The sequence below is a fragment of the Odocoileus virginianus genome, chromosome 1 (assembly GCF_023699985.2).
Source record: "Odocoileus virginianus isolate 20LAN1187 ecotype Illinois chromosome 1, Ovbor_1.2, whole genome shotgun sequence".
Taxonomy (NCBI): Eukaryota; Metazoa; Chordata; class Mammalia; order Artiodactyla; family Cervidae; genus Odocoileus; species Odocoileus virginianus.
Window position 1 is genome coordinate 81,515,275 of NC_069674.1, and position 16,253 is coordinate 81,531,527.

The window sequence follows — 16,253 nt, forward strand, 5'->3', positions numbered from 1 at the left end:
TCTTTGAGCTACATTCAAATAAGTGAGACTAAAGTTCCACAAGCTTGAAAAAACCTGAATCAAATTGAATCAAACTCCATGCACTGAATTGTCTCTGCTTTGCTTCTGTACCCTGATACGGATTAGATAATTCTGGGCTGGGTATCATGGCACTTGGCTTCTTGTTTTGGCTTGTAAGTTAATTTTTTTCTATTTTTAAATTCTTTTTAAAAAATTGAAGTATAATTGATTTTACAAGATTGCATTAATTATTGCTGTGCAGCAAAGTGTAAACCTAATTATTAAAGTTTGTTTTAAGTACACGAGGCTGGGGATGGTGGGTAGAGTATTCACGTAAATACGTGAGAAGGTTGATTACCAAAAATCAAATTTTCAGAGAGAGATGAACAGCTCACCCATAGCTAGCTGCCTGACCTTCCTATAGAGCCTGCCATGCAGCCTTAATATTAAAGACTTTAAAGGCTATCTTCCAATTACCCAGAATTTAACATTTTAAAGATAAAAATAAGATAGCTTTCAAAAGCAGGGCCAATTTCTTCGATGGTGTTTTTCTAGACAGTATGCATACTCCAAGTGGTAATTCCCAACTGGCTGTTTGCATCTGTCTCTCTGAAACCACTTTCTACTCTCCATCTCCACCTGACACCATCCACCTTCCTCTGTGCCTTAGAGGCTGACCTACTGGGTCTGCATCGAAAGGTTTCCTGTTCCTCTGGCTCCTGATGGCATTTGGCAAGGACCAGCATAGTAGGGATGGAGGCTGGAGGAGAGGGGCCAGGGCATTTGTTGTGTTGGCCCCTTTTCTGGTGGATAGTTGTGGTGTTCCCCCCGGACCGCATGCTGGGTTCTGAAAATCCCTCCCTCTTCTTGCCTTTTAGGCTTAAGTAACATCTTGGAAAAGACCCTGATGCTGGGAGGGATTGGGGGCAGGAGGAGAAGGGGACGACAGAGGATGAGATGGCTGGATGGCATCACCAACTCGATGGGCATGAGTTTGAGTAGACTCCGGGAGTTTGTGATGGACAGGGAGGCCTGGCGTACTGCGATTCATGGGGTCGTGAAGAGTTGGACATGACTGAGCGACTGAACTGAACATTTTGATGGTTCCTAGCTAGGCACTGCTGACCTCGATACATCTCACACCTTTAAAAACAGAACCTTCATTGTTTTAACTGGAGGATGATTGCCTTACAATGTTGTGTTAATTTCTGCTGTTCAACAGTGTGAGTCAGGTCTAAGTAGACATGCATCCCCGCCCTCTTGAGCTCCCTCCTCCACCCCGTCCCTCCCTCCTAGGTCATCACAGAGCCCTGAGCTGAGCTGCCTGTTCTATAGCAGCTTCCCAGTAGCTATCTATTTTATACATGGTAATTTATATATGTCAGTGCTACTGTCCCAATTAGAGAGACCCCGTACTTTGCAAAACCATTTGTCCCTGCTAGGATCCTGACTGATGCAAAGATACATATTCCTTTTTCATGGTTATTTTAATTTTGGATGAAAACAAAAGAACAGCTTGTAAACTCTTTCACTTTGTCTGTCTTGACCCTGTTTTTTTTTTTTTAAGTTGTTTGCTACTGCTTTAAAAATCATCCCATCACACCAGAAATATGCCAAATGATCTTAAAAGAATAGCTTCCCGTTGGCAAGACTAGACTGCAACCTAATTGAATGTATTTGGCATATTTTGAAAGACCATTGGTTAGCCTTGGAAACCAAGACAATAGGAAGGCTAAGAGGCAAGAGTGGGCAGGGTCATCCCAGGTCTGGCTAGCGAAGAGAGTCTTTCCCAGATTTCAGTCATGCATTCCTATCCCACTGGCAAGGCCATCGTTGGTTGCCCATAAATAGTAAGCTATTTAACCTCTTGAAGTTTTCTAATTATGTTTTATTTCCACATTGAGAATACTGGTTATCCTCCTGTCCTTCTATGTATTACTAGAAGTCTGGTTTATGATTGTGTACACTAGCTTGGCTGAATTCAGTCCACTTGACAAATGAAACTACCCTTGGAGTACTAACAACGTCCAATTTTTGGAGTAGATTCAACTCTCTGGCTTCATCATAAATTAGTTTTTCATCCTACTACAAACTTTTGCATAGACCTACTGAAGCTCTGTTATGGAATAATGTCAATAAATTTTAAAAAAAATTACTTACAGAATAACATCTCTGAAGCGCATGTGTCCATTTACGATGAGATAGGCACCAAATCGGAAACAACCAGCATAGGAAAAATACATAAATGCTTGTGAAATACTAAAACTAATCCCATAGACATGTGCCTTCCGCACAGAATTCCTGAAAAGCAGATTAGTATATCTGTAACCATCTCTTCAGTCTCTTTAACACTGGGTTATACACACAGCACAGCTTCTAAGTTTAGTCCACCTGTTAAGTTCTGCTCCCAATTATAATCAGAGGAGGTGATTTAACCTCTCTATATATCAGCTTTCTGATTTGTAAGAGGGGGATAACCAGGATATACAAAACTGCTTTGAGATCTAAATACACAATATAAATGTCTAACACAGTACCTAGCTCACAGTGGATGTTCAAATGATAGTTGCTATTCTTATTACACATGAATATCTAGTAATTCAGACCTTCAACACATGATATAAACATGATTGTTGTGTCAAAAATAAAGGATGTCAGAGTTAAGACTGAAGTTTGAATGATCTAAATTCGATTGTCTAACATTATCTCGTCTTCTGTGACTAGTTATAGTCTCTTATGTTTTGGATTATACTCTGTTCATGTTTTGGATTTGGAAAAGTAGGGTCAGGCACATCAGAACTTCTTCCTGGAACTGGATCCCACCAGCCCCAGCACAATTTGTTCTACACCATTTCTAATTAGACCTCATGCTATCCTCTACTACTAGTTTTGCTACTTTATTACACTTCATTATTCTAAATCCTCCAAAAGAACAGTAATTTATTTACTTTCAGATTAGAAGGAAGGCACTTGGTAAGAGGGAAAATTCAAAGTATTACTTATTTGGCTAGTTTGACTTCTGTGCTATAAGCAGTATTACAATACTTAATGTTACTGAACAATTTACAGTGCTACTGACATGTATGTCAAACATCAAAGGGACAGAAAAATGTTGCTACATGAAGTATACATAGCTAAGAAGGTGGATACACTGAGAAATTCACAACTATCTCTGTCCAAATATGTAAGTGTTCAAAACCACTGTTCTAGTCCACAAAGTTGTGATTCAGCTTGTGTTTGGGTCTTTTAGTGCTAAAATATATCCATTCATGAGAAAAGGACCTAGTTGGAAACAAGTGGCAAACAGATGCTGGAGACTTGTTGAGTTGCTCAAGAATAAAGGAGAGAAACAGACTGTGTCTTTGTTTTCAGGATAGGATGGATCTGGCCCTCATCCAGAAAACAACAGAAACACTTTAACCCCAAAGCAAGTCTCATCTTTGGTTTAGTCTTACACAATCCAAAGAAAATAAAGGCTTGAGCAACTGCCTTAACGAATGTTTACCCTGAATCACCAGATGGGTGGTTTATGTTGCCTGCATTGATTAAAAAAAAAAAAAAGTACTTGTGCAGCCCTCTGTTCCTGTTAGCTCTCAGAGACCCAATCATGCTATTTTATAAGAGATGTAAAAATCCAATCTTATAGTCCAACTGCATCAAAAAATTACTTGTTTTCAGTGAGATAATTATTGAAAAAAGGCCATCCTTATAATCATATCATTATTTGCAGCAGAATAAAAACTGCAATCAAAAATTCAGCCTAAAAATTGCAATCAATAATACTAGGTTCTTAGTAACAATCATATGCTCATTACCTGTAAGCTCCATACAGTTTTTCAACATACATGGATTCAAATTTTCTTTCCTGGGTCAAGGACACGACTGTCCTAATATTTTCTATTGCCTCTGTTGCAATCTGTAACATAGAACAGACCTTGATTAGAAGTGGGGCTTTTACTTCTGAAATAATAAATGCTTCTGAAATAATAAATAATACTACTTCTGAAATAAATGATAAATATACATGCATTTATTATATATATAATATATATATAAGTCTCAGGGCTCTGTCCAAAGAACTCCAAAGTTTCCATTGATGAGTTTTCAGTTCCTTCAGTTTGTATAGCATGGGCATAATGTGTTATTCAAGACAAGCTCTGTGAGAAACCTGGGGCATCTTCAAAGCACCACTGGTTGCGCTGTTATGTATGGTGGGCAAGCCTTCCTATGTACTAGGCTGAGAGACAGATCAGCTTAGGGCACGAACAGTGGTCTGGACATGAAGCCAGATTCTGTTCCCAGTCTTGCCACCAGGCAGTTACTTGACTGGCTTTAGTCAAAACCCTGTATGACTTTGCTTTCTTTGTAGGGTGGGATCTTAGAAGAGATAATCATGCTAAGTCCTTCAGTCGTGTCCGACTCTCTGAGACCCCATGGACTGTAGCCCACCAGGCTCCTCTAACCATGGGATTCTCCAGGCAAAAATCCTGGAGTGGGTTGCCATTTCTTCCTCCAGGGGACCTCCCGCACTCAGGGATCGAGCCTGCATCTCTTATGTCTCCTGTGTTGGCAGGTGGGTTCTTTACCACTGAGCCACCTGGGAGACCCCAAGTGATTTCTAAGAGCCTGCTGAAGGCGCAGTCATTTCTTCCCTAAGGCACACTGCTTCTTAGGAAAGAAAATGCTTATCCTCATTTGAGAACATTCCAATTGTAAACACTACGACCTGGCCTTAATGATAAAACCAGGACAGACATCTGACTGATTTAGGCCACTTGGATTTAGTTTCTGCACTTGAAGGCAACTCTGTGACTTGGGAGGGCCTGCAGATACAGAGGTTAAGGTCACCAGAGCATGTGTAGGGAGCTGGCCTGAATATTCAGCGACTGAGGAACAGAACAAATGTCTGAACAGACTCAGAGACGAGAGAGCTAGTGGCTTTAAGAGAGGAGCTGCTGGGGACCCTGCAGTTACCATCAGCTGTCGGTGTTCCCCTCACGCAAACCCTTTGACCCAAACCCACCAGAGCAGTTTTCTGACTGTGACAGCTAAACCACCCCTGACTGAAGTTAACTGTCTGTGACTGTGCTATTTAGCCTAAATCAGAGTTCTGCAGTTGACTCATCTAAACCACTGGCACAAGGACCATGAGACAAAAATCTAAAACAAAATCTTAGGTTGGAGACTTTTATCTCAGTTCTCAGCTTCTGGAACCTGATAAAAGAAAGATATTCAATACTTCAAGCTGAAGAGCCTTTTATCTTTATTACAAATGAAACATCTAACGGTAATCACAGCTGGAATAGAGAATGTGCTCAGTCGTGTCTGACTCTGTGTGACCCCATGGACTGTAGCCTGCCAGGCTCCTCTGTCCATGGGATTTCCCAGGCAAGAACAGTGGAGTGGGTTGCCATTTCCTCCTCCAGGGAATCTTCCCAACCCGCATCTCCTGCATCTCCCGAATTGCAGGTGGATTCTCCACCGCTAACCCCTCTTGGAAGTCCCTGAATAGAGAACACAGATCGGCTTTTACTCTGTGCCCGATATTACCTCATGTGACAGGCCTGTGAGGCCCGTGTTCTGATTCCTGTTTGCACAGGTGAGGGAACGAAGGCTCCAGAGTTCATGAGTAGGCGGGACAGGGTTCCCTACCAGGCTGTTTGGTACCAGGTCCCTGCTCTTCATCCATTATGCCCTCCTACTTTCCCTGCTTTGTAATTTACACAAGGAGAAACTAGTTGTTAGGACTTTCCACCCAACTTATCGTTTGCTGGTCCCTGGATTAAGTGCTTCGAGGGTTCATTCTGGTTCAGTAGGCTCCTTATCTCAGTCAGCAGGCAGGGCCTGAGTCAGCAGGGCGACTCAACAGCCTCCCTCCCCTCTTCCCAGTCCAGCAACCAACGCCCTCATTACTAAGCCTTTTCTGGAAAATGAAAATGGGAAATTATCCCAAGTCCCCATGCTCCTGAACCATGACTAATCTGCACACAGGTCAATGAGAACTTTAAAACAACACCAAAAAACAGTAGAAGAGCAGAGGGCAGGGGGCGGGGACGGTGGCAGAGATTCCAAGACCTTTCAACCCTCATTGTGGGTTAATCAGGAGTTGACAGAGTAAACCAAATTGAAATATGATTGAATTGCTGATAATTAGTATTTACAATTTCTAACCTCTCATTAAAAAAAAAAAAACCCTTATTAGGTTAGAGTAGCTACTAAAAATATTTCAGACGGCTCAATGTGAGTTGTTCAGCCTCTGATGCCTGAAATGACACAGAGTAGTAGCTGAAAGGAACCTGGGACATTATCTGGTACAATGTCTCACGTTACATAAGTGAAAAATGAGGGCCAGAGAAGTGGGGGATCTTCTCCAGTATGATATACCGAGTGGCAACAAGGCCGGACGGATGATCCAACATGGCATTTTGTTTGCCAAGCTGTTCCATCCTAACAGCCCTACTCCTGCCAGAAAACCCTGGCTACTTTCAGTGTCATTGGCCATTTTTGACAGAAGCGAGGCTCTATCAACTAGATTTAAGATGTTTTCTTCCATGTAACTGGTCTAAGAAAAATGACAATTTCCCTTCTGAAATGTGAAAAGCAGCAGGGTTCGGGAGAAAGGGAACAAACACTGTGCGGTGGTTTTCAGTGGTGACAAACAAGGACATGATGCCATAAAGAAGCCACAGCCAGCAGCCAAGAGGGTCTTGCAGGACTCTGGATATGAGAGCTGAAGTCTGGGAATCATGCTGACTGCTTTTCTTCCCCATGAGCGAGACATGCTGTCTGCCCCACCTGGAGTAACCATAACCGTATTAAGGCCTAGGCAGTATTGTCTGTGAAAAGGCTTTGCAAATGCTGTGCTGTAGAAACTACATCACAATTTTCACTATTTCTCCATCTCTTAATGTTTCAGTATAGCATAATATTTACATAAGTAAGGGTAAAAAAAATTCCTGGTTGTTGTCTACATTTAACATTTAAATACATGTAAGTCTAAATAAAATGTAGGTTTAGACACATTTAAACCCATATGAAGAGTCTATATAGTAAAGAACTTTGAAATACACCAGGACTTGAATCCCAGCCATGCCTTTAATTTGTTTCATTCTTGAGTTTCGCATTTGTAAAATTGGCAAAACATTAGTACTTGACTCATAGGATTCTGTGAGGATGAGTTGGAACATATAAATACTTAGAACAATAACTGGCTCAAAGTAAGGTAAGTGTGTGCCCAATTGCTATTACAATTAGAGTCACAAATCTGAGCATTACTGCCCTCTGGTGGCTGCCTAGCTTAACTACAGAAATCACAACCAAGAGGAACAGGACTGTCTACTTAAAACAATACACTTCTATGTCTCTGCCTTAAGGACTCTTCATCTGTAAAACAGGGGTAACCTTTGTCCTAACAATGGCATCATTGTACCAAGTAAAAGGTAAAACAAGCTCTGAAAGCTCAGAAATTCTCTGAATATAGCACTTTCTAGATGCTAAAAGTTTTACATTAATTATCCCATTTTCAAGTTCTAGGCATTGACACAGTAAGATATTTCAAACTCAGTATTGACCACTATTAGTTGTAGGGAGCACTAACATTATCAAAACATGCATGTTGTAACAAATCAATCAAATAAAACCCATGTCTTAACAACCATACTTATATCCACTGAAGCCTTATTTGACCCACCTTTCCAGCAGTTTCCAGTTCCTTTTTATCTCTTTTGGCATTTCCAGCCAGCAATTTCATTTCAACAATTCCTGATACAGCAATAATTGGAACAACCGATAACAGCAAAAGGGTTAACTGCCAACCGTAGATGAATGCTATGATAATACCAGTTCCAAGGTTAGCCGTATTCTGTGCAATCAGAGCCAACCTGGTCCCAGTGGCCTGGATGAGCAAAAGAAGAGAGGGAGCTGTAGTTGAAGTTGCAGATCTGTGAGCTGCAGCCTTCAGCCTCCTGGTCAGAACCATGAGACAGGGATTCATGCCTGTGCTAACATTTGCTCTCTTTCATTACAATAAACCCAAGATTGTTATTGTTTAGCTGCTCAGTCGTGGCCAACTCTTTTCTGACCCCATGGACTGCAGCAAGCCAGGCTTCCCTGTTGCTCACTATCTCCCAGAGTTTGCTCATACTCATGTCTGTCTGTCACCCGCTTCTCCTCCTGTCCTTAATCTTACCCAGCATCAGGGTCTTTTAATGAGTCGGCTCTTCGCATCAGGTGCCCAAAGTAGTCTCACGCATCACTTGGGAGGCTCTGACGCTTATTTTCTGGCTGTGCCTTTCAACTGTCACTCCTTTCCTGACCACATGGATTCAGCATCACAGAACCAGGTCATCACTGCTCTGCTTTGGGGAGAGGCTATGGGGCACATACACTTTTTCTTGAAGGCAATGTTTAAAGAGGAAATAAACCTCAGACACTCTGGTCATTTTAAAGCCTGTTTGCTTCACATGTATAAGAGGGAGGCTCATGAGCTCCAAGAGACCATCAGTTGCAAAGGGTACAGATCCTAAGAGACCATCCCCTGGAAAACCTTCATAAAGATGAAGTACTGTTTCCATCAGTCAGAAAACAAGGGATGTCATAGGGACATCACAGGTGACATCTTGCATTGTGCAGAAGCAATGAGCTTTGTGTAACAGGCCTCAGCTCCAAGGCTGGGGGCGAAAGCCAGGGAGAGGGCGACACCCTCCGGAGCCAGTTATTGGTTCAGGGTTGGGTATGTGGCCCAAATTAATCTAAGTTAGATATAAAGGAAGGGTGTTTGTTTGGCGGTTGAGGTCCAGGTATGCCTTCTCTTCCATCGGATGAAAAACAAGGAAGCTTATAGATCCGGTTGCTCCCAGAAGCCACCTTGTGGCCACAAGGGAAGGAGCCTCAGCATGAAGCCGATTCTGAGGACTGAAAGCTGCTCAGAGTCAACAGACAGAGTCCTGGGTCCTTCTGGACACTTGTTAGCCAATGGATCCATAAGTCCTCAAGTCTAACCTTCCTCTTTGTTGTTCAGGCCAGTTTGAGTTTTCTGTTATTTGCAGCTGAGACAGTTTAAAGGTGGCAGCTATGCCATATGTTTCTCCCAAACCAAGTCGAAGAAAAACAGTAGTAGAATGAGGTCTACATACCCCTTGGACTTGCGAGGCATCCATTGCAAGTCTTGTAGAAAGTGCACCAGTACTGTTTTTATGATCATCAAACCAGCTCATGTCCTAAGGCACATGATACACCTTTAAGTTAGTTCCAGATTAAAACAAGCAGAGAAAAATCAGATGAAACATCTCAAACTCTCAATGCTGAGGAAGTACCCACTCTGAACTTGGCTGTTGGAGTATAGGGGAGACCTCCCATGTGGCAGGGAGCCCGGGTCCCTGCCCTGAACACACACTGGGAGCCCATAGGACCCCTCCCAGCTGCGCCCAGAAAGCACACCACGGGTGCGGGGCTTATCCAGATGGCAGCCAAGCTCACCGCCAGCTTCACCGGAGACCGCGGTGCCTGCGGGTCCACCCACCCACTCCTCAAACCTGTGCCCCCAACACCTGCTCCCTGATGGGACCACTCCGCTCACAAAGGGTGGTGGAGCTGGGCTGGACATGGCTCTTTCTTCTAAATTCTAGGCATGAGATCATCAGCCCTGGTTTCTCACCATGTTTTGTTGTGTTTATTTGAAGCAGGGATGAAAGAGTCTATCTTAGGGCCTCTCTGGTGCCTCAGTGGTAAAGAATCCACCTTCCAGTGCAGGAGACGAGTTTGATCCCTGGTCCAAGAAGATCCCACATGCCGTGGGTCAACGCAAAGCCTATGCACCTCAACTATTGAGCCTGTGCTCTAGAGTCCGGGCGCCCCAACTACTGAAGCCCGTGTGTGCCCCAGAGTCCGTACACTGCGACACGAGAAGCCCACGCACCACAACTCAAGAGGAGGCCCCTCTTGCAGCAACTAGAGAAAAGCCTGAACAGCAATGAAGACTCAGTGCCACCAAAAATAAAGAAAGAAAGAAATTTCAAAAAATTTAAAGTCTTAGATATGATTTTAATTATATGCCCCTCATCCACAGAATCTTTTAGTTTCATATAAAATAATTTTCCCTACATAGCAACAGTTTAAAAGACACTGAAAAAAGTCTTGCACAAAATATGATACCAGCCCTGTGCCCTCCTGTGAACCAGAATGTCATCCGTTCCTGTCAACTACATGGATAATATTCTGGCCCTCTCTTAAGCCTTCTCTATAAAATAGAGAATTCATGCCTGCACATCTTCCCATGAGTCCTGTACTAGGTGTCACCCTCCTGATGGGGCGCACAATGCACGTGATAGTCCCAAAGACCAGCACACCATCTGGGACATAGTGAGTGATGCTGGAGTGAACCAACAAGTGAACCAACATGGAAGAAGCGGTCAAACAAAACTCAATGATCAACACGTGGTGACACCCTTAGTAAGTCGCATCAACTGTTGGGCAGAAACCCTGCCAATCATTGTTGCCTTTGTTGAAAGGCATCCTGGTGTCTCAAGTGACTCCGAGGGCCTGCACAGAATCCAGAAAACACAGACAGATCCTTGAAGTGAGAGTATCCACGTAGATAGAGGGAGTTGCAAAAGAAGCCCCCGAAGTCATGACATACCAGCCCTTATTTATTACATAAACTAAGCCTATCCCCACGGAAACCCTAAGAGGTCTTTGGATGCTGAAGGGCTAGTACAACTAGCGGGGATCTGACCAGTTCCTGCATGAACACCCGGGACCCACAGCACAGAGGGCAGCACAGTGAGGCTTGAAAGGAAAGGAAAACACTGCCCTGGTGCGCACACCTACCTGTCTCAACATCACTTTAAAAGCCATTGACCGTAGCCTCGTGGTGAGGATCTCACCAGCCTTCCCAAACGTGAAGCCCTGGGCAGAAAGAAATGCTCTTGTCTCTCTTAATCATCACAAGCATTCTGACACAAGTATGTGTATTCACATGGAATTCTATAATATTTATATATGACTCAACTATTCAAATAACAAATTTTATGATCAGATACTAACTCAAAGTCCCAACTTCAAATTCATGTGCTGCTAGATGTATGCTATTGCAGCTGGAATAGATAAACAGCAAGGACCTACTACACAGCAAAGAGAACTATATTCAGTGTCCTATGATAAACCATATGGAAAAGAATATTTTAAAATGTTTATATATTTATAACTGAATCATTTTGCTGTACAGCAGAAATTAACATTGTAAATCAACTCCATTTCCATAAAAAAACAAAAATAAAAAATTCATATACTGGTAAATTACTGGTATACAATAGAATCCTAAGACCAAAATCTGTAAATGTGTCTTAGAAATTGGCTTCTGACCCATTCTAAAGAGACTTCCTTTTCAAAATTCTCATGGATAACATCTCAGTGAGAATAATACTGTCTTAATTACAACCTTCAGAGTATACCTACTGCTTGAAGCAAAACGGTCTCCAATGCAAGTAACAAAATTCTATGCTGGGATGAATTTTGGCTCCTGTAGTCTACAGAGACATCACTTTGCCAACAAAGGTCCATCTAGTCAAAGCTATGGTTTTTCCAGTAGTCATGTATGGATGTGAGAGATGGACCATAAAGAAGGCTGAGTGCCAAAGAATTGATGCTTTTGACCTGTGGTGCTTGAGAAGACTCTTGAGAGTCCCTTGGACAGCAAGGAGATCAAACCAGTCAATCCTAAAGGAAATCATCCTTAATGTTCATAGGAAGGACTGATGCTGAAGCTGAGGCTCCAATACTTTGGCCACCTGATGCAAGAGCTGACTCACTGGAAAAGACCCTGATGCTGGGAAAGACTGAAGGCAGGAGGAGAAGTGGGTGACAGAGGATGAGATGGTTGAATGGCATCACCAACTCAATGGACATGAGTTTGAGTAAACTCTGGGAGACAGTGAAGGACAGGGAGGCCTGACATGCTGCAGTCCATGAGGTTGCAAAGAGTCAGACACAAATGAGTGGCTGAAAAACAACAAAAATTGGTCCCCAAGCTTTTTGGCATCAGGGACCAGTTTCATGGAAGACAATTTTTTGACAGATGGGGTGGAGAGATGGTTTGGGGATGATGCAAGGGCATTACATTTATTGTGTACTTTATTCCTATTATTATTACATCAGCTTCACCTCAGATCATCAGGAGTTAGATCCTGGAGGCTGGGGACCCCTGGTGTAGACAGATGTCTCTAGTGCTGGCTCCAAGTGAGTTTGCTGCTTCCCCGTCACAGCTCTGCCTGCTTTCATATCAGCCAATGGTCAGTCTACTTGTCTTCTCCCAGCATCCTTGCCAGACACTTCCCTCTTTCTAATTATAGAGAGCAGCCCAGATGTCCACAGCTGGGCTTGCTTCTGGAGTCCTGGGATGGGTCTCCAGCCACGTTGAGTGTTGGCGCAGCACGTGTTTGTAACTAGCTCCACTCCCTAACACACCGGGGCTTGTGGCTACATTGGACACTGAGTTGCCACCAGCAAGGCAATCATTCCTAAACAAAAATCTTGGCTTACTTTTACCACTGGCTCAACAATAGCAAAAGAGAAACACACTAGGCATGACTAGGAAATATCTTGTGGACTTAATGGATTGTATTAGAAAGGCACTGAGTTAAAGAGACAAAAAGCCACTGGTAAGAGTCTAGGTAGACAAGTACAGAGCTTACTAGTTCATTTTGGGCAGGTCTATAATATCTAAATGCAGTATAATGTTCATTCTTTCAAAGAGTTCATCAAGGAAGAAAAGATCAGAGAAGTTACTTGATATTATGTAAAGAGTAAGGTGGCTTAGACAGTAAAGAATCTGCCTGCAATGTGGAGACCCAGGTTCGATCCTAGGGTCGGGAAGATCTCCCAGGGTAGGGAATGACTACTTACTGCAGTATTCTTGCCTGGATGATCTCATGGACAGAGGAACTTGGTGGGCCACAGTCCACGGGGTTGCAAAGAGTTGGACACAACTGAGCAACTAACACTTTCAGTTTCAAAAAGAGAGTGCTCCCCTCCCCCAATCTCTGATCTAGAAGAGAATCTGGCATCCAGTCTCCAGTAAGAGGGTTACTTTGAGATGTTAGTTTGCCGTCTTCTTGGTCAGCCAGCTTTCTGAGTAAAATCGTATTCCTTGCTCAACACCTCGTCTCTCAGATTCCTCGGCCTCTTGTGCAGTGAGCAGAGCGAGCTTGGCCTCGGTAAAGGCTCTTCTCTCCATGGATTCTCCAGGCAAGAATATTGGAATGGGAGGAGGAGCCAAGATGGTGGAGGAATAGGACGGGGAGACCACTTTCTCCCCTACAAATTCATCGAAAGAACATTTGAACACTGAGCAAATTTCACAAAACAACCTCTGATTGCTAGCAGAGGACATCAGGTGCCCAGAAAAGCAGCCCATTGTCTTTGAAGGGAGGTAGGACAAAATATAAAAGATAAAAAGGGAGTCAAAAGAGCTATGGATGGAGACCCGTCCCGGGAAGGGAGTCTTAATAGAGGAAGTTTCCAATCACCAGGAAACCCTCGCACTGGCGGGACTGGGGGAAGTTTTCGGCAATCTAACTGGGAGGGAAAAATTAAACAAGGCCCACAGATTACGTGCCTAAAAGCAACTCCCAGCAGAAAAGTACCCCAGACGCCCGTACCTGCCAGCAACAAGCAGGGGCGGAACGGAGAGGAGCGGGCGGCATTGCTTAGGGTAAGGACCTGCCCGAAGACCCTGAGAGCAATCGGAGGGAGCTTTTTTAAACTGTGGGATAGCGAGGGACAAAATTAACTGGCCCGAACACACTGCCAGCGGTTCGCAAAACAAAGGGACTGAGAAACTCCAGAGACGAGCCGGCCCATCCCCGCTAGAGGTAGGAGGCAGGGGGAGGGGAAAAGGGCAAACTCAGCCCCTGAGAAGCCACCCCCTCCCACACTGCAAACAGGCCCCCGGTTCCTATCTAAAGACTTCCTGAGACCCGACTGGCGGCGCGCACTGGGGCCGTGGAGGGAAAAAGCGCACCGTACGCAGGGAGATTGCGCCCAAGCCTCTGGCTGCCTGGGCCGCTCGACGCGGAGTGAAAAGGCGCGCTGCACCCGGGGAGAGTACGCCCAAGCGCCTGGCTGCCTGAACCGCTCAGGCCGGGGAAGGCACAAAATACAGGCGCAACCGAATCCGTGCTTTTGTGGAAGAAAACTGGAACCGCACTCAACGCAGGGCCCGCTCCATATAGAGCAGCCAGGAGCCTGAGCAGTGTAGACGGGGAAAGCACTGACACCCGTGAGCGGGGCAAACCCAGTGTGGCCGGAACACAGTGAGTGCTATCCACACAGAGCGGTATCTGTCTGCAGCACCCCGCCCTCCCCGTAGCAGGACTGAACTGAACTAGAGAACCTAAATAAGAGATCACCTCCGCCCCCTGTGTCAGGGCGGAAATTAGACACCGAAGAGACGGCAAACAGAAGCCAAATAAACAAAGGGAACCGCTTCAGAAAGGACCAGTGCAACAGATTAAAATCCCTGAAGGTAACACCGCCTACACCGGAAGGGGCCTACAGATATCAAGAAGTGTAAGCTGGAAAGAGGAGCTATCTGAAATTGAACTGAACCTACGCTGACCACAACAACTCCAGAGAAATTCCTAGATATATATGTATATATTTTTTTTAATTAAAAAAAAAATTTTTTTTTCTGGTTCCTTTTTTTAATTTTTTATTTTTTCTCTTTTATTGTCTTTTAAAATTCCCTATTACTCCCCCATTACTCCTCAACTTTCATTTTCATATATTCTTACGATTTTTTTAATTAGGGAAAAAATTTTTTTCTTTTTCTTGTTTTTCTCTCCTATTTCCTTTTAAAGTCCTCTAATACTCCTCTATTATTCCTTAATTTTCATTTTCATTTCACTATAACCTTGCCAAAAAAAAAAAAAAGAGAGAGAGAAACCCTATTTTTAAACCGAACTTCATATACAGTTCTAAATTTTTTGTGTGTTTTTGTTTTTGTTTTTAAATATTGTATTTCAAAGAGTCTAACCTCTACACTAGATTTTTAATCTTTGTTTTTCAGTAGTATGTGATATAAATTTTGGACATTTAAGAATCCAATATTCAGTTCCCATTTCTATTCAGGAGTGTGGTGATTACTCTCCCACTTTTGACTCTCTGTTTTTTACCTCAGAACACCTCTATTTCCTCCTTTCCCCTTCTCTTCCGAATCCAACTCTGTGAATCTTTGTGGGTGTCTGGGCTACGGAGAACACTTTGGGAACAGATAACTGTGTAGATCTGTCTCTCTCCTCTTGAGTCCCCTTTTTCTCCTCCTGCTCACCTCTATCTCCTTCCTCCCTCTCCTATTCTTCATGTAACTCTGTGAACCTCTCTGGTTGTCTCTCAAGGTGGAGAATCTTTTCACCATTAACCTAGAAGTTTTATTATCAGTGCTGTATAGTTGGAGAAGTCTTGAGACTATTGGAAGAATAAAACTGAAATCCAGAGGCAGGAGACTTAAGCCCAAATCCTGAGAAAACCAGAAAACTCCTGACTACATGGAACATTAAGGAATAAGAGAGCATCCAAAAGCTTCCATACCTACACCAAAACCAACCACCACCCAAGAGCCAATAAGCTCCAGAACAAGACATACCACGCAAATTCTTTAGCAACGCAGGAACATAGACCTGAGTGTCAACATACAGGCTCTCCAAAGTCACACCTAACACAGAGACCCATCGCAAAACTCATTACTGGACACTCCATTGCACTCCAGAGAGAAGAAATCCAATTCCACTCACCAAAACGCTGACACAAGCTTCCCTAACCAGGAAACCTTGACAAACCAATCATCCAACCCCATCCACTGGGTGAAACCTCCACAATAAAAAGGAACCTCAGACCACAAGAATACATAAAGCCCACTCCAGACACAGCAATCTAAACAAGATGAAAAGGCAGAGAAATAACCAACAGCTAAAGGAACATGAAAAAAGCCCATCAAGTCAAACAAAAGAGGAGGAAATAGGGAATCTACCTGAAAAAGAATTTAGAATAATGATAATAAAAATGATCCAAAATCTTGAAAACAAAATGGAGTTACAAATAAATAGCCTGGAGACAAAGATTGAGAAGATGCAAGAAATGTTTAACAAGGACCTAGAAGAAATTTTAAAAAAGTCAATTAAAAATTAATAATGAAATAAATGAGATCAAAAACACTCTGGAGGGAACCATGAGTAGAATAACAGAGACAGAAGATAGGA

At 43.3% G+C, this 16,253-nt stretch overlaps 1 protein-coding gene across 5 annotated transcripts in view; it reads right to left on the bottom strand.

Moving 5' to 3' along the window:
• Positions 1-16,253, bottom strand: part of ABCB4 (ATP binding cassette subfamily B member 4) — a 76,403-nt gene that overhangs the window by 10,665 nt on the left and 49,485 nt on the right. For all 5 annotated transcript variants that reach the window (XM_070470112.1, XM_070470103.1, XM_070470129.1 and 2 more), the window contains 5 exons: positions 10,828-10,905; positions 9,135-9,218; positions 7,691-7,894; positions 3,816-3,916; positions 2,161-2,301 (listed from right to left, as the gene is read on the bottom strand). In XM_070470112.1, coding sequence (XP_070326213.1) covers positions 2,161-2,301; positions 3,816-3,916; positions 7,691-7,894; positions 9,135-9,218; positions 10,828-10,905 — 608 coding nt within the window. The remainder of the gene's footprint in view (positions 1-2,160; positions 2,302-3,815; positions 3,917-7,690; positions 7,895-9,134; positions 9,219-10,827; positions 10,906-16,253) is intronic.